This window comes from Balearica regulorum, chromosome 1 (assembly GCF_011004875.1).
Source record: "Balearica regulorum gibbericeps isolate bBalReg1 chromosome 1, bBalReg1.pri, whole genome shotgun sequence".
In the NCBI taxonomy this organism is placed as follows: Eukaryota; Metazoa; Chordata; class Aves; order Gruiformes; family Gruidae; genus Balearica; species Balearica regulorum.
The window spans coordinates 108,558,504-108,577,465 of NC_046184.1; the positions used below are offsets into that span (position 1 = coordinate 108,558,504).

Sequence of the window (18,962 nt, forward strand, 5' to 3'; positions counted from 1 at the left end):
TGATTACTGCTGTTACTAGTTATGTTTAAACATAATGCCTCAAAGATGTTACAGTACATTGGAAGGCTTGGAAGTACTGAAGGAAGTTGAATTTCTTGTAGTTTCAATGAAGACTGTCTCAGCTGGACACAGCCTTCAAGTGGTATTCGTCTGAGCTGGTGGATATCAAAGCTTAAAGAGAGTAATAGTAATATGATAGTCACGTGTTTTATCCTGAAAATAACATTCCGGGTTTTTTCCCCCTTGTTTCCACCATTGCCTCTAATGGGGTATTTAGCTTGTTTATTATCATCATCATCACGATGCCTAAAAGTCTCACCTTGGAGTAGGGTGTCAGCAAACAAGCTAACGTAGGAACAGAAAAAAAAGAGACATTCCCAGTCCCAAGGAACTTAAATCCAAATTGAAGAGAAGATGGAGGTCAATGCACATACTTGGAGTTAGAAGTGTGGGGAAAATGAGAGAACGTTTGTCAGCATCATGGTTGATGAACTTCAACATATCAGCAGCTTAGTCATCGTTAAGTGATTCGGGGGCCTTGCAATAAAAGGGTTTTAGTGAGAAGGGTTGTAGTGTGGCTTTGCTGACTTTAGCATTAAAATTTACTGCTGTGTGAAGTTGCTACAAGACAGAAGTCATGACTGTCTCCTTTAAAACTGAAAAAGTGGTTAGTGGAGGCTGATGTAGGCAAGAAAAGGGAAGGCAGCTCGTTTTGCTTGTAAACAGATGTGAGAAGTGATGCTGAAGGCAATGAACTAGGAAAATTCAGCAACATCCTGGAAATCTGTTGGTGTGACAAGGCTATGTGCACTAAGGCTGGGCAAGGGGAAAAGAGAGGATTCATCGCACTGAGATGTGGAGTGATGAAAACCTAGACCTGAGTTTTAGCCATGAGCACAGAAAGAAAAGGCTGTCTTGGAGGTATTGTATGAAAAGACTATTCAAGACATTTGGCTGGATAGGACAACTTGAAGTGAGCCCTGAGTTAAATGCCATGTCTGTGCTGTGGGCATTGATGTCAGAAACGTGTGGCAACAGTGTGTGCAGCAATCAGGGATGCTTGAGTTGATGGTTACACATCCAAAACATGTTAAATAGATAGACTGTGGGTTGTATGTTGCAGAGTGGGGAGGAAAAAAGGGACTCTTTTGCTGGAATTGGAGCTGAATTTGACTTGTAGTTGAGAAATGAAAGAAATGAGGACTTAAGGACAGACCTCTACTGAATACTTAAAAAAAGCTGGGATAAGGTGATGATAACATGGATTGGTCCATGGATGGATTAGCAGTGATTAGAGACACGAGCAGAAACTTCAGGAGAGGTTGTTAGTACGGAGGACATTTCAAGAAAAAGTATTACAACGCTGAAAGAGCTTGTTTAACCCAGCTCAGAGTCTTCTCTGATCCTGCTTAAGAAGAAATCATTAGAAACTTTGATGATATCAGATGAATGAAAGGGTCAGAAACTTGAGTCCGAGGGATCTAACAGGAAGAGCACTTGATACAGTATAAAGACTCCCTCAGTGGCCTTTGAGTTAGAGGAGCACAGGACAGTTGGCAAGGCAGGTAGGTTCAAGCGTAGGCCACTTTTAGTACGAGCAAGATGAATGTGAAAGGAAGAAGCCTTCCTGCCCACCCCGCTTTAACAAAGATCACAGTAGATGAGTTGAAAAGCTCTGATGCAGCATGGGTGACAAATGGTCTGTGGTTACAGTGAAGGTGAAAGAAGGGAACGTTGGAAAGCTTGTGCTGATCCACCCTCTAAAACCAGTTTCTCCCATCGCTGTGTCAGTCTGCAGGTATTGTACCATTATTACTCAAATTCTGCTATTGGAAGGCATTTATTGTGGGGTTTTCTGTTTTTCTTTTGTTCAGCACTGGTTCACTGAGCTTCCTCCTGTCTTAACTTTTGAGCTATCAAGATTTGAATTTAATCAGGCTTTGGGGAGACCAGAGAAGATACACAACAAATTAGAATTTCCTCCAATTTTGTATCTGGACAGGTACAGTATAATATTATCAACAAAGTCCTAGTATGAATATAAATTAAATCTTATGAGTTTTGGTAAAGTTGCTGGTGCGTCTTATTCTCATTTAAATCACAGTAATTTCCTGTTCTAGCTAGACAAGTTAAAATTTTCATGGGTTTCATCAGTTTTAGAAAATACACATAGATAACAATTTAAGACCTACTGCTACTTGGTGCCAAGACCTGCTTGTACTTCAGTCTTTAATTTATTACTAGGTAGTTGTGTATACAGGTAAAATACTCTGAAAAGTCACACTGTTTATGAGTTCATTTGGAAAAGAGGGTGAGAAGTCAGATATTTCATGGTGTTCCAGATAGACTGCATGGTTTGAAGAGGATTCTTGGCATCAGTGCATGCTGTTTCTGTGTAGAGGTGAAATATCATGATGGCATTTGGTTAGATCCTGAATGTTATTTATGAACCTAAATAATGAAACAGGAGTATTGCTACGTGGTTGTTATTTAAACCACTTAATTTAGAAGCTTTCTAATAAATGTGTGTCATCCATGATATGAACAGAACTTTTGACACTGTGGAAAAAGCATCTCTGAAAGTTGTGGGAGGGAAGGCTTAATACGTTTATCATTTTCTTTGCAGTTCTGTGTTACTGCTTAATATATTGTAGTTTCTAGAGAGTGTGAGTTTTTATTAGCACTAAGCAGGATGGCTGATGGGTGTAGACCTCAGTGTCAGTATTGGGATATTACGGGCTGACACATCTTTCTAAATTTCATGTTTTACAGGTATATGCACAAAAACAGAGAAATAACAAGAATTAAACGGGATGAAATCAAGAGACTCAAAGAGTACCTCACGGTTTTACAACAGAGATTAGAACGGTACTATAGATAAGTGTGTAAATGCAAATAATATTATGGGCTACATAGAATAACCCCTTTCAACTATACACTTTATGTGTAGTTATTTGCTCTAGGTTTCCCTTCTGTATCTCTTTTCTTTTACCATTTTTCTTGGAAACTGTGTATAATTATGGTAATTCTGATGCATGAAACATGCTAGGAAAGGCTTGCTTTATCTAATTGCAGTCAACCAGAAAAAAATTCCTTTTTTTTTTTCTTCTTTTATTTTTGTATATGTGAGTCACGGCATTAATACATTTTATGGTTAACAGATATTTAAGCTATGGTTCTGGTCCTAAACGATTCCCCTTGGTAGATGTCCTGCAGTACGCCTTGGAGTTCGCCTCCAGCAAGCCGGTGTGCACGTCGCCTGTCGATGACCTGGGTGCTAGTGCCCCTGCCAGCGGCACGCTGCCGGCCCAGACCTCGCCCAGGTAAGGGCTGCCTCCCGCTCTCCCAAGGTAAGAGGCTGGTCATCCCCTCCATGCAAACCAGGCTGCTGGGAGAGACCAGATTAATACAACTAGGCCTCTCCTGAGGGGTATGGCGTAAAGTTTCTGCTCTCTTCCTAGAAGTGTTTTGAGGCATAAATAAGCTTAAATAAACCAAAATTTTAAGAGCCTGGGTTTGTCTCATACACTTATAAATGGTCTTTAGGTAGAGAATTACCGTTTTCAAACAAAACACAATTCCACCTACATTTCCAAATAGACACAGTATCTGGTGAGGTCACTGCTTCCCAAGTGTATTTTTTAAGACTCTGAATTTGGGCAGCATGTATGTGCTGCAGAGCTTCAAGGTTTCTGGTGTGCAATTTATCTGTTAATTTTTGCCTGGGAGCTAAACTCCTTTTCTGCTTTGCAGCTTATGTTTCTCAACAAGATTGTCAGGAACCTAACAGTCTGACTTTTAAAAAGCAGAATAGCCAAACTATCAAGGAGGTAAAGGTCCAGTAATGTTATTTTTCTCATTATTGAAGCTAGTAACTATTAGTAACAGTTAATAGAGCATAACTTCAGATAGGACTTGGCTGGGTGGAGACGAACAGTTTATAACAGAGCTTTTTATATTGCATTTGGAAAGTAGGGTTCTAGGTTCTGGTCCAGACAAGATGGTTAACTCTGTAGTTCAGAGAACTGAAGTAAATGAATCTAAAAAGCCTTTAAAAGATTTAAAACGTCTTACTGATACAATGCCGGTAGAAATCGTGATGATTGGTGAGAGAAGACAAACTTCTAAAAGCTACCATTGTTTGCATGAAATACAGTATCAGAAGTAATATACTTTGTTCAAACTCTACATAGGAAGTTTCTTCTGTAAAATGTAAATATTATGACTTTTTTGTCAATCTGTAGAAACAAAATAGCATGTTATGCGGAGTGACATTGTCAGCTCCTAATGTTCTCAGAGCTTTCTAAACTACTGAAGAATCCAAGTTCCTCAGTGTCGTGATGCTGTACACAAAGTAAAAAGTCAGTGGCTTGCTAGAAATACCTTCAGATTCCTGTTATGCATATCATTACATATAGGTGGTCCTGTTGATGGGAAGGGAAAGATCTGTAACAGGTTTTAATTTTTAATATTCTACTGCCCTTGTAGAATTCTAAGCTGGCCGCTTTGCTGTTTGAGTTAGAAGACTTGTCTGGAACAAGTTTAGATGGTTTGGTGCTAAATTTCCAGTGTGGCATAAATATCAGAGGTCCTTTTATTGTTGTGTTTCAGTTAACATAAGATGTAGGCAGGCAATTGGAGAAAAAAAGTCTGCTAGGCATAAGGCATGCGAAGAAGTTATTAAATGGAGAACTTTTATTTATTGGATTTCATGGTTAATGGGCCACAAGAGAAGCCACTGTGATTTTTTTGTTTGTTTGTTTCTCTGCAGTTTGGCAGCAGATGTTTCAAACCACAGTGATTACTTGTATGATGTTATTTGAAAGTGTTGAACAGCATTTCAAGTAAAGCAAACTGGCTTGACTGATTCAATTCAGAATCCTTTATCTTTGGTAATGGCAGGCAGAGCTGTTGTTGTGATAACTTGAGGTACACCACTAAGTTTTCAGAATTTATGTAGTAATTCCATGTTGAAATTGTAGGTACATTTTCTGGATTGCACTATAGGACTTACTACCTTTAAAATTTCTGTTTTCAGATGAAAAGCTTATTTTTATGGTGTAGTTTTTAGTTTGTATACATGATGATACAATTTTTATGTTTTGTGTTTTGAATGAATGCAGCACAATAGAGCAGCAGGGACCTTCATCTTCAGATGTTCCAAGCACATCTCCTGTACAAAGATCAGTAATACATAAACCATTCACACAATCACGAATTCCTCCTGATCTGCCGATGCATCCGGCCCCAAGGCACATCACTGAGGAAGAGCTGTCTGTCCTAGAGGGCTGTTTACATCGCTGGAGGACTGAAGTAGAGAATGACACTAGAGGTAATGCCGCAAGCTGGAGAATGCATTTGCCCTTGGAAACAATTTGTGGAAATGGGGGAAATCGCCTTAATGTCCATGCATGTGCTGAGTTGCTTGTTTCGTACTTCCAAACTTGCCCCTAGCACGTAGGAAGGGAAGTCAGATAGAGATTGTAGTAGACTGGAGGTATATAAACTGAAGATGCAAACTGGGCATTGAGTGAAGCATACACAGGTGTTTCAACACAGGTTTCTGTGTGCGTGATGTTGGGGGGAGTAGAGTGAAACAGAGATGGGATCCACACCAAAGAATGTCTCTGCAGACGTGAGCTGTCAGCGTGATAGCGGCTGGGCCCATGCTGTGACTTGGTGCTCTGCGGGGGAGTCAAGGTAGAGTGGCCCCTTCTGTGAGGGGAAAATTCAGCAAATTTCTGAGCAAAGGCTTTTTGGAGTGGGTAGAGCATACGATCTGTTCCCTTGCTCTGAGGAAAACAAGGGAAGTTGTTGTTCCAGCAGAGGTGGGCTTGGTTGAGCGCTGGAAAATGAGCAGTGGTGTACCATGAGCCGCTCTCTCTGCGGTATCGTCTGAGAAGGTTTGGTGTTTGGCATGTAGGTAGATAAACAGATGCACCAAACATGAAACATACCCTCGTTTGAGCCTCATGTAAAATAAAGATGTAGCCATGTGCAATTATGCAGCTTCATGGAAGAGAGTTTCTTTTTTTGTTTTTCTTTTAGATTTACAAGAAAGTATATCTAGAATACATCGGACAATTGAATTGATGTACTCTGACAAAACAATGGTCCAAGTAAGTACAATTTCTGCACAAGATAATTCAAAATAGATCCTTTTTGTCACTTCTATTAAAGTTCTTAGATGCTTGAAAATAGAGCAAGTATACAACAATTATGTATAACGGTTTGAGAAATTTCACTGGAAAGTCATAATGGGTTTTGCAAACCTTTTAACTATGCACAGTCAGATGAAAGACAGCGTTATGATATTTTACAGGTGACCTAAGACAGGTATAACATATGACACACTTAAGTTTAAGCAACATTGTGATGAAAAGCCCAAATATAAATGTTTTATCTCTGATCTGCTTTTTTGACTTGAATGCAGAACTTCAGTTTTTGTATAATACAATAAAATTTTCTCACCATGATTTGACCATATCGCTAGGTAGCCTTATGGCTTTAAGGTGGCAAAGCATTAGACACAAGAAACTATTACTTTTATATTTCAATGCTTATTGCCATTGTGTATTGCAACTTCAATACTAATACTTGAGAATTCAAGGCTCCTAACTTTAATTTGTAGTTAGTAATGTCAGTGGGTTTTTTGTTGTTGTTTTGTTGTGGTTTTTTAAAACTGTCTAGATTTAGTATCAGTCTCAACCTTGGCTATTAGTATAAGCTGCCTTTTAGGGAGATTCGCATGCTCTGTAATCTGAACAGCATTTTTAGAATGCTTTACTATGGAGTCGTGGCTTCTCTGGTATTTGTTATGTTCACATACTCATGTTGGCTCACTTTGATAGGTTTTAAGGTTAGGGATTACTTCCTCTGTTACTTTCTGTTAGTAAAAAGAATTATTTTCCTTCCAAGCAGGATCTGGTCAGCTTATAGTTTTCCTTGAGGTACGTTTTCATTTTGTACATGGCTTGTAATAGTTCCTGGCAGCTGAACTCTGATGTTAAGGATTTCAGGCAGACTTGCCTAGATGACTTGCTTTAAGCTTGCTACTGGCAGGCATTTTTTTCCTTAATACTTGTGTTATAACAGGAATGCTACAGGCTACGTGTCATCTAACAATAAAATGAAGTAATTTGGTGATCTCGCATCCAAATAGCCTACCTTTGTTGCCTTATGTGTTATAGCAGGAAATAGCTCTGAATGGCGAAGATATTAGTCAGCAACCATTACAATGGAAAAAGGAGATTACTTAATAAAACACTTTGTCCTAGTACAGATTTGCATAAACTAGATTGGATTTTTTTGTTTTTGTTTTGAAACAGAATTCCAGAAACAGAGGAGGATGAAGACTGTATATAGATTTGCAGAGAGGGTTCATGTGCCATGCCTGAGAGTAGTGGTGTGTATTAAGTGATTGTTAGGGAACAAGTAGGTACTGAACACATCTGAAATCACAGGCTGGAAGGGAAGGCTGTCCTTCTGCAGCTCAGCCGGTTTTGTCCCTGGGTGTGTTTTGGCACAACAGGAAGGAGACAGGTGCATAGAGCTGTCTGCTTTCCCCTGCCTATCTCTCTGCATCTGGGCGATTTGATAGCTTCGTGTCACCCCATTCTCTGGGAGCAGTTTCACAGTATTGATCTTTTCCTCTGAATGATACAATTGCAGGACTGAAAGCTTTTTTTCTTGTGAGTCAATAAAGTCTGGGCATATAAACTAGACATTTTAAGGAAAACATAGTATTTTTGCTGCATACTTCCTAGTTTTTGTATGAACTGTTTAAGAAGCTCTTCATCTTCTCCTTGTGTCCTCTTTGATTCTAAGGAAACTACAGTTGTCCATAAGACCCTTGTCAGATTGTCATAAGAAATATATTCCCAAAATTCTTATTTTGTCTTGTCTTCCTGAATGAATAGTTTTCATCAGCTGCTTATTTGATTATTTCCCTCCTTCCATGAATTTGCTGTGGGAAAATGAGACACACCTGTTTTTCCTGTGGGAATTCATCTTTCTTATATCAGCTTTGATATATCTGTTCCGTAGCTACATGTGACGAGGTTGGTGAAGCTCTGTTTTCTGTTCCATGAGTAGTAAGTGTAAGCTAAGAAGTTTACTGCCATCTATTTACTTGTTGTGTTGCCGTGTACTGTTAATTACTGTTGATATAACGGCTTATCACAAGAGACGCCTGTTGGCACTGAACGCTGCTGTCCCCCAGTCAGACCTCTGTGGGGAATCTTCCTGGAAGCTCAGCATGGATGACTGACAGCTGGTCCTCCAGAGCTGGAGGAGGGGGTAGGGGCACTCAAGCTTACCCAGTTAGCATGGTTTTAAGTAATATGACTTAAATTCACCTGGAATTTTAATGCCCTATTTTGGAGTGAGGAAATTTTATTTTTGAAGTCTAAAGAGACCCCCACCTTTTTTAAAATCAGGATCTGCATATATTCATGGGCATACACGTGGGCTTGCAATCATTTTAAGAAGGCTTTCACACTGGTTTGGTAACAGATGTTTTAAAAACCCTAGAGCACTCAGACTTAAGGACTTGCTAGGATTTCTTCTGTGTATACTCCTTGTATTTGGGAGATTTACAGTGCGGTTTGGTCTCTGGCATGACAGACTGTTTGATTCCAGCTGCTGTGCAGGCAGTCAGCTTTACAGTTCAAGGGGGGTTGCAAAATCTCCAGCACTTGCATATAGCCTGGAAGAGAATGATCAGGTTAGCAATAACTTGAAGATGTTTCTCAAGTCATAGTTACATATGTATTTATACTTACTGATTATTGTGGTGCTCAAATGATATTCACAACAAATATTTACTACACCTTGTGTTAAATGCACCATTTATCTACAGTCTAGACTGTGACAGCAGTAAAAGATGGTTTCAGGTTTTTCATCCTAGCTGAGCTGTTGTCATAGAAGCATACTGTGCATAGCAGGAAAGATCAGTTTTCCCTTTTATGTTGCATGTGCTGTTTCAGCAGGTTAAAATGAGCTGATCACTAAGATGCTTTTAAAAGACTTGTAAGGAAGGAAGCACTAATTCATTCTGCTTCTGTCTCTCTCTCCCCTTCAGATTTCCAACTACTTACGCAGAAATTAAGTTTCCCATTCTTCTCTCTTGTCAGTGAACACATGTAACCTGCGATACTTTTTTACATTGATCCTAGAAACTGTTATCTTCCTTCTCCACCTCAGGAGGAAGGAGAGAACCTCATCATGTGTTCCATGCTTCTCTTAGCAATACTTTTACTGATAAGTTTAAAATACTGGAAAACAGTTGTATTCCTATTCTACTGTAAGAATTTTACCTTTGGCTAATTGAAGTATTCAACTCCCAGACACTCCTTTAAATAAACTCTCTCACTGGCACATAGAAAACACAGAGTTTATTACCTTGAATTTGCATATGCCTTTCCAGACTTCAGGACAAGTTTACCAGGTCAGGACTGGAGCAAATCATAGATGCTCAAGGCTGACATATTTGAAGGTTTGGGTTTTCTTATAGATACAAGGAAAGGAGGAATATTAAGGAATTAATAAATGAGGATGCCTGGCAGTAAAGACAGCAGAGTAGACATTTATGCTATAGACTCACTAATGTTTTTAAGATTTTTTTTTTGTGACTAGTAGTGGTAAGTAAAATAGTTCCAAGTCCTTCTCCGTAGTGGGTTGCTAGTTTTACCTTTTTGTGTTTCCTCTGTGTCATGTTCTGATCCTCTTTACCTTAATTTCTGTTACTCTTATTTAATGTAGCTATTATTGCTGGCAAGTAGCAGGAACTAAATGCTGGTAAGGAGAGTTTTGACATTTTGGGTTTTTTCGTGTTTTTTTTGTTTGTTTGTTTGTTTTGTTTTTTTGTTGTTGTTGTTTTTTTCTTTAAGGTTCCTTATAGGTTGCATGCTGTGCTAGTTCATGAAGGTCAAGCTAATGCAGGACACTATTGGGCATATATTTATGACCACCACCAGAACAGATGGATGAAATACAATGATATATCTGTGACAAAGTCAACTTGGGAAGAGTTGGAACGGGACTCTTTTGGTGGTTACAGGAATGCCAGTGCATATTGTTTAATGTATATCAATGATAAGGAGCAGTACTTGATACAAGGTAATGTTAATGGATATGTTTTCTGCATGAATAGCTGAATATATTGGTAAAGCGAGGTGCTTTCAGATAGATTTCCAGATTTTTGATATGGTTTTAATAATTACTGGAAGTTCTATTTATGCTCATAACTGTTAGATTATTTTTGTGAGTGGAACAATTGCTTTTCAACTTTTAGATTAATAAAGATAATGCTAGTGTTTCAGCACTATTAAGACAGCAAAATAAACTAATTTTGCTAATTTGTAAACATTTTAGCCAAGTGATTGCATGTTCAGAATTTTGAGGATGTTATCTCACTGAAGAGAAGAACAGAAATATGGAAATACAGAAATGAGCCCTTTGATATTAAAATCCTCATGTAGCTTTTGTTTTTCATAAGCTTCAGAACTCTGATGAAGTTTACTGGAGCGTGGAAACTTGAAGCTTTACGCAATATAATGAAATGTGAATAGCTTACCCCCACCATCAACACATTAAACCGAAATAATACGTGGATTGGGATATTTTTTTTTCAGGTCATGTAGTATGTAACTATAAGGCTTGTATGAAAGCATTTGGAGAGGGGACAAAGGTGCCTTAGCACGAGTTTTGTGGGGCCTGATAATGGTAACTAGGGAGCTGACTGTGAAAAGGGCCAGAGATTCAATAACAGGTGGTGGAAAATTTTCATGTTTCTCTCTTTTCATAGGGCAGAAAGCTAGAGTGCGTATTTATTAAGTTTCTAAATGAGAACTGATATTAACCTTGACGTTTCTAGATTGCCAGATTAGCAGTGGACTTGCAGCCAGAGGGTTTATGGGTCCTGAAGGGTGGCAGTGCCACTCTAAGTCTGAGGCCTGCTTGCTGGGGGACAGTTACAGCTGGTTGATCCCCTAGGATCTGGGATAGTCTTGTAGAGACTATTCTCAAAGCAAAAAAGAAAGTTGCTCAATGTAGCTGGTGTTCTTAACAGTTGACATTCCAAATCCCTGTAGGCCTAGTCTGCTTCCCCTTTTCTGCTGGGAAGTTGAGTTGCATGCAGCTCCGTGTGGCAGTAATGCAATCAAGCTATGGAGGGGGTTTTGTGACTCTTTTTTTGAATGTTCACAATCATAGGGTGCTCATGGCCCAAAAGACTCATCTTTCAAAATGGCAGTGATTGGATAGTGCCCAAGAACGTGTGATCCAAAGATCGCAAGAACAGTAGCTGTATGTCTCAGTAGCAGAGGAGTGCCTGACAGATAATAAAAACAGTTAAAAGTAATATAGTTTGGGGGTTTTGGTGCTGTACTGTATGTTTTTTCCAGTAATTCACTTGAGGAAATTTGTTGAACATGCTTTCTTTTCCCCTATTCTTTCCTTTTCTGAAATATATATTTCATGTTACTGCAGATGAGTTTAACAAAGAAACAGGACAGATCCTTGTTGGAATGGACACGCTCCCTTCTGATCTAAGGGATTACGTCAAGGAAGACAATAAACGTTTTGAAAAAGAGCTTGAAGAGTGGGATGCAGAACTTGCTCAGAAAGCACAGCAGGAGAAGTTATTGTCTCAGATACCCAGGGCACCAGCACCCTCACCTGCTCCAGGTTAGCTGCTTCTACCTGTTTGTAAAAAGAGTAGAACCAAAAGTCACTGGGTTTTGTATGTATTGTTTTACAGCTTAAGAAAGGAAGAAAAAGTTAATTTGTGTAATCTTTAATTATAACTATGTACTTGGCCAAGGTAACTGTACTTGAAGTTTAGTCTGTTGGGGTTTGTTTGCATTTTATTTTTTATTTAAAGAAAAAAGTATTTGTTGTTTCTTCTGCCTTTTTCCTCCCAGTTGTGCTTAGCTTTTACTATTTTATTTTTTTTTCATAGAAATTTTGGCCTTTTAAGATAGGTAACTGTTAACAGCTCTCACCAGTCTGTTTTGAGAATTTATTAGTCCGTAAGTGATGTCTTCTATTCAGAGTGAATGAGTAGAATACCTAACTTCTTATTTTAAATTAGACAGAATTTAGATCTGAAGAGAAGAATAATTTATTTTGATGCAATGTGTTGAATTGAGTTAGCAATAGTAGGGCCCACTTAAATTACTATGTAAAAATGAAGATGTTAAAACTGTGGAAAAGGCTCTGAACAGCAGCAGTGAGGCTAATGCTGTTAGGAACCCAGCTAATAAAGACCACTGGCAATCCGACTATAAAACACATGCCTGCTTTGGCACAGAAAAACCTGTCAGGTTTCACCTTTTGCTCCATTACAGAAGGCTGTATGTGCATTACGTGAAAGACGACACGATGGATTTGTGCAGTGAGACTGCTGTCCAGATGTTCTCATTGTTGTATTTGAGTCATTAAAACTGAGCATATATTTCTCATAACTTATCTGTGACTGCAAACTAAATGTAAAAAGTGCAGTGATTTAATGACATTTCTCTTTTTGCAAAAACTCTGTGGAGAGTGACTTCATCTTCTATATGTTTTGACTTCATAAACACTTTGAGACTGGTTTTAGTTCTTTTGTTAGTAATGGAAAGTACTAAATGAATGTTTTATTAGTCTGCCAAAATTTGCTTTCATTGTGTAAGGAGTATAAGACACTATTTACACTAATCAGTTTTATTGGCCTCAAGGTGGGGGAGACTTGGAGATTTCCCTTAAGTCAGAAGAATATGATCTGTTGATTATTTTGTGAAGTAAAAATGCATCTGGCACTCACATGGCTGTAGGTCATTCCATATATTGGGTCTGTACCCCACAGAAGGTCCAAGTAGAATCTCATCTTTGTTCTCAGTCATCCCCCCTGACTCATGAGCCTTAATGGGTCTAATATAAATAATATTTTATAAGATTTTCTGTGTGTCATACCTTAGCTATGAGACAGTGATCCAAATAAAACTAATCAATTAAAAATTCATGCTTATATTAACATACAGAATTGTTATCTTATTTCTGTCACTAAGTTCAAGCAGGAGAACCGGAATATTTAGAGCAGCCATCAAGAACTGATATTTCAAAGCACTTAAAAGAAGATTCTGTACAAGCAATCAATAAAGCTTTATCTGAACAAGAAGATAGAGGTCCAGAAGCTATAATGGATACGGTGAGGATATTTTGAAGCTTGAAATATCTATTTTGCTTTTATTTTGCAAGCGGAAACGATATAAAAGGGTGTGTATGTGGAAACTTTGAAATGAAAATTGCTATTTCTTCAGGGACTGTCCAACACTAAACTCCATCCAGAAAGTATGTACTACAGTAATGGGTGTCATAGAAGAAAAATACTTTTATGTCCTCTGTGTGATTAAAGTACGTGCCAAGAGTACAGAATATTGTTCAAATGGCAATCGTGTTTGTGCCCACCATCTTACCAAAATGTTAGATGGTTCCATTTATGTTTGAAGAGTAAATGCTGATATTCCATGTAGCCAACTTGAAAAATACTGCTTTAAACATTAAGGCTTTTATCTGAGAAATATAAGATTACAATTGCATTCCCTTGAAAGACCTATGGAAGATAAAATAGCTTTCAGAAATAAGGGGGTTTTTCAACAGTATGGTGTGACTTTAATGCAAATTCACAACTTGACGAAATTTTTTTTTGTGATTCATCAGATGCATATATTAACTTAAAATGGTTATAAGATGTAGTGTTGAGTGATTCTGTTTTCACTTCATATAACAAATACTAAGAGGAACTGGAAATTAATTACTTTATGAGTTATTAATGAAACTAATATTTAACAGGTTTTTTCTTCCAGCAAATATTTTTTTGTGCTTCCCTGTAAGTATATAGATAAATGACCAACAGTATTTGCCACAAAAGCAAGTGCCTTTAGAGCAATACATGCATCTGTCTTGGAACTGTATCCGTAAGATAAAACGTACGAAACGTACAGTACAGCTTCCTTAGGCACCCCTGGTAACCGCTAGAGATACGAACAATTTAGATCTATGCAAAATTTTAAGCATGCTTCCTAAGTTCAGGTATGAATATTTGTTAAATGGAAACAGTCTAGCCCCAAGTAGTTGGGGCCAACAGGAAGGTCCTGTTAAAGCATTTGAAAATGACATGACAACTTTTTGACTCTTATACCTGATGTGTTTTCTGTCCCTCTCTCCTGTGGTGTCAGGAGAGCAGGGAAGCATGCTTTCTCTGCTAAACTGAAATCAAATCCAACAGGGAAACTAATCTAACCCGGGATGCAAAGGTGTTCTACCACTAATGCTTCAGGCTACTGTGTGTCTCACTCTTGAGTTCTCAGAACACAGAACAGCTTAGAGGAAGCCTGTTTAATATGAGTTACTTCCAGCTGAAGGGGTAGCTATGAAGATACCAAACCCATGATTAAATATCTTGTACAATGCTGTCCTCTTTCTAGGGTCTGTGAGCATCCATCCCAGCGGGATGTGGAAGAATCTTAGACTTGATTCCTTGGATCGAGTGTTTTAGTTTAGGCTAATGACACTTTGCACAGTGATCAGCCTTAGGGCTTTACAAGACTGAGGTTGAGGAACCACATAGGGAACATCACAATAGGCTTAATGAGGCAGATGCACGTTGTCTCATTCCAGTATTTTCACTGCCTTCTTCTGCAACAAGGTGGATGGCTCTTTAAAAATAAAAACAAAACCCCCCAAACCAGGCCAACTCTTATTTAGAAACAGATGTATTTCAGCTGTTAGAATCTAAAGCCAGATTCTATCTAATCTGAAGCTACTCTGTTAATGTATAAAACTGCTCCCTGTATACCCAAGTTTAACTTAAGCAGAATTGTGCTTCCTTCTCAGTGTACCAGCATGCTTTCTGGTCATTCTACTTCTGTATGCATTCTGACATGCAGGCCGACATTCCTTTCCTCCACTTGTTGTTTGTCCATTTTAAAAGAACGAAAGCCAACATCAGAACATGTAACAAACAGGATTGTAGATTAGTCACTAGATGATCGTCTGTGTCCATTTTCTGCCCTTTTGTCATTTTTTTTCTGCCCTCTGATTGCACAGTCTTCCTTTGTATTTATACAGTGCTGGATGTAAATAGATACTATGTGTATTTCTGGAATCTTTGTTAAAAAAATGAGACTGTTGTAATAGTTGCAGAACAAGTAGCATGGCACTCTCTGATTGCTTAGAGTAGAGTCTAGGTTTAAGGTCTGCAAATGTTGTAAACTGGCTATTATACAATGATCGACCACAGGAGCTGAGATTTGTCTCCGTTGTTGTTTAAAACTGACTTTAATGTAGCACAAATTTCAGTGACTTACATAACTTTCCCCTGATTTTCTAATTAGGATTCTAAAAAAGTAAACCTCTTGAATATAATGCATCTTTAAATATTCTTTTAAATACCCAAAAAAGCCTCTAGCAATCAAGTTATTTCCCCCCTGCCCGCCCCAGAGTGTCAGGAAATGTTAGCTTTTGGCTTGATTTCATACTAAAGGATGGCAACATCAGATACTTCAGATATATTTAGTAATTTTTTGGTGAAACATATGAAAAGAAGTGGTGATTCACAGACTCATCCTTTAGCAACTACCTTACATTTGTAATGGATGTTAGAGTTGCAGTACTGGCATACTCACCTGTAAAGATATCATTAGTGAATAAAGAAGAAATGAAGTCTTTTTAATAATTATTGCTTAATTTTAAAAGGTACTGCTTAAAAATAAAGAAACTGTAAGTAATTAGAGAATATAAGTGAAACTTAAGTTCTTCAGAACTTCAGCAGTGCACATCGTTTTACTTAGCCTGTGAGTTTGCGTCTCTCTAATTTTCTCTATTTTCTGTTTGTTTTTATTTTTTCCCCACACACATACTGATAATGGTTTTCTTCTGCAGAGCTCTGATAATGCCCCAGCTCAACCAGCTCCTAACCAGCGAGTTGTAGAGGTGGCGATTCCTGATGTAGGGACTTTTGTGATTGAGTCAGAGGAGGGGGGTTATGACGATGAGGTACATTTGATTGCAGTTGTGTGCACCACTTCTTGGTGCTTTCTTGTGCTGCCTGATGGGAATTTTTAGCATGTTTGCACATTGTGACACCTAACAGATCTCAGCAAAACTAAATGCTTAGCGATTTGTAACCTTAACAATGTCTTAATTTGTAATGAGATATGAAAGGAAAGCACTAGCTACTCTAATGGGGCACGCTTTGCATGGTACCATTTACACTGGAGGTATATTTGTCTTTTTAGCTGTGGAAGTTGAATGTGTGTATTAGGCCAGATAGCTTTTGAAATGCTGGTGATAGACTGCGGACTACTACATTGTTTAAAAAGTGACAGGACAGTGAGTAATGTTCTCAATGTTTGTGCTTTCTTGTCAGTCCAATAAAGCTAATGTTCTAGTCTGACCCGTATTTGCCAAGGTTAAACTTTTCAGACTGCAAGGATTACATTATCCATGGAAATAACCTGAAACTGATGTCTGGTGGAGTTGACTCTTCCAAAGCTTAAGGAAAAATAAAAAATATAAAAAATGTCATTTTGCCCAATTCAGATCCAGGGTGGTATGTGTACCTGGTACTGCTTGAGGAACAGATGAGAGGCTCATGTTATCCTGAGAGATGTTATTTTCTGCTGCCCTATTTTAGCAGCAGAAAGCAACACTGCCAGGTCATCAAACTGTCCTGCCTTGACACTGCTTACTCCGTGTTTGGTTTGGCTGGGCTCAGCCTTGGTGCAACCCATATTCTCAGCCCACCAAGAACACATTCTCAGACACCTGTGGGGAGCTTTTGCTTCCCTAGGCAAATGGATATTTCAGGTCATTCTGCCCTGTAATTGTGATCAATTGTAACAGTATGGGATAGGGAATAAAATGATTTAATTGATATCATCACACTAAGTTTGGCTTCTCTCAGATGTGTAGTCTCAACCTTTAAAGACATGAGGATTTAGCCTCACCTAATGATCTGCCTTTTGGGGGCTTTCTCTTTTTTTTCACTGTAGTCCCCATGCAAAAGGTGATAACCTTTTTCCCTATTTCCCTGTTCTTTTTGTAAGTGTATTCACTTTCTTTTTAATGTTGTTCTTATGTGTGGGAAACTCTTCGGGGAAGTTTAGGGTTCTTCATCTTCTGTTCTTAAGGGCCAGCATTTGTTGCTGTGCCAGCTATACCTTGAGCAGGGAGAGGGGGAGTGTTTTTCTTTGCTCACAGATAACAAAGGGGAAAGGCCTTTCTGAGTAACCTAGATGTATCACATTGTTTCTGTATAACTGATGTGAATAGCTGTGAGATGTATGTCTTGTGTTTGGCTTTGTGTTTGTTAAATGCTTTGGGTCTGATTTTTAAGCATTTTTCTGCAAATGCTTCAGGGACCAATTGCATCTGCAGCAATGGGTCACTTATTTTGATGTTGAAATACATATACAGGCAGTGTAGTTTACTATGCTTTTAGTATAGTCTGTATAAAGTGTGATTGGGTGATTTTTCTATTTGAAACACCTTTTTTTTGTCCTTTGTTGCCCATGGGTAGCACTCATTCAGTGTGCAGTTTCTGATGGATACTAATGCTGAACGATGCATGTTCCTTTCCTCGGAAGTTTTGACCATGTAACTGTTAAATTGTATTTGACACGGTTCTCCAGTATTGTTTTGTAAGCTTCCTTTAATCATACGTTGTTAAGTAAAAAATATGTACACATGCTGTGACTGATTTGCAGAATATGCACACCAGATCTGTATTGAAATGTGTCATTTCAATGTATGCATGCATTAAGTTGTTTTTTATCTTGCATGAGACTAAAAGCATATTGAATTTGGTCATTAAAATATTAATCATTCAAAACTTTTACCTTAAATCCCTTGTGGCAGGTCATGCTGACCCCGAACATGCAAGGTATTATCATGGCTATAGGTAAAGCCAGGAATGTTTATGACAGGTGTGGGCCAGAAGCAGGGTTCTTTAAGGTACAACTAACGTTTTCGACTTTTTCTCCTCTGACATTTCTTGTTAGATATGCCTTCTTCCCCCACCCTTTGATGCGTATTAAGACTGTTGCAGCATTTATACATACTCCTCTGTGGTATCAGTCTTCCATTTAGATATTTCTCCCTTGAAAAATAAACAGCTATTTCCCTGTTGATTCAGCCTTACACTGCCTTGATGTCAGTAGCTTATATACCTCTCTGCATTTTAGCTTTCTAATAATAGTAGCAAGTAACGTGAAACCTGGATGTGTAATCAATAAGAATATGCATTTTTTTCCCCTGTTAGTAACAAAACACATGCCTTTGCTAGACTGTTTGGGACATCAGTTTTTTCACCCAGGGACATCAGTGTTCAGTCATTTGTTCTTTATTTCAGAGATCTTCTTGCTTTAATTCTTAAAAGATTTTTAGTAAATCTAAATTACTTTCTTTTGTGTAACTGCATGGATGTCAATACTATTTATTTATGCAGTGTTTTATTACTGGGAATTACGCATTATGCTTTTTGTGGTTATTACTCTTCACAACGATACCAAATTTAAAAATGTGTTAGTCTTCTGAAATACACAAACTTCTGAGCATTTTTAGCTCATGATCGTTTGAATTTTCAGGGTGTTAGAATGGGAATTACTTTGGCATGATGTAAAATCCTCTGAAATGTGATTTGGAGGGAGGGAAGAAGTTTCTTGCTTCTTGTTGAGTAGCAGTCTGTTTTCTTTTTAATTATTATGGTGTAGTTGCACTGGAAGAAATTATAGAAACAAAAAGAAACAAAAAAACCCCAAACAACAACCAAACAAACCCCTCAACAACAACAACAAATTCTCTAACCTCTATCTAAGGAAATTGAAATTTCCTGGGTTGGTTTATCTGTGTGGTTTTTTGTAATGGCTACTTAGAGAAGTGTTACGACAATAACCCTTGTTTGCAGGGCTGTCTCTGTT

At 38.2% G+C, this 18,962-nt stretch overlaps 1 protein-coding gene across 6 annotated transcripts in view; it reads left to right on the plus strand.

Moving 5' to 3' along the window:
* Positions 1–18,962, plus strand: part of USP25 (ubiquitin specific peptidase 25) — a 97,530-nt gene that overhangs the window by 63,091 nt on the left and 15,477 nt on the right. For 3 of the 6 annotated variants that reach the window (XM_075769824.1, XM_075769863.1, XM_075769848.1), the window contains 10 exons: positions 1,875–2,002; positions 2,773–2,868; positions 3,162–3,323; positions 5,124–5,332; positions 6,049–6,119; positions 9,891–10,119; positions 11,491–11,688; positions 13,050–13,189; positions 15,925–16,038; positions 17,902–17,997. In XM_075769824.1, coding sequence (XP_075625939.1) covers positions 1,875–2,002; positions 2,773–2,868; positions 3,162–3,323; positions 5,124–5,332; positions 6,049–6,119; positions 9,891–10,119; positions 11,491–11,688; positions 13,050–13,189; positions 15,925–16,038; positions 17,902–17,997 — 1,443 coding nt within the window. The remainder of the gene's footprint in view (positions 1–1,874; positions 2,003–2,772; positions 2,869–3,161; positions 3,324–5,123; positions 5,333–6,048; positions 6,120–9,890; positions 10,120–11,490; positions 11,689–13,049; positions 13,190–15,924; positions 16,039–17,901; positions 17,998–18,962) is intronic. The other 3 variants (XM_075769833.1, XM_075769842.1, XM_075769855.1) reach the window with 3 other exon arrangements.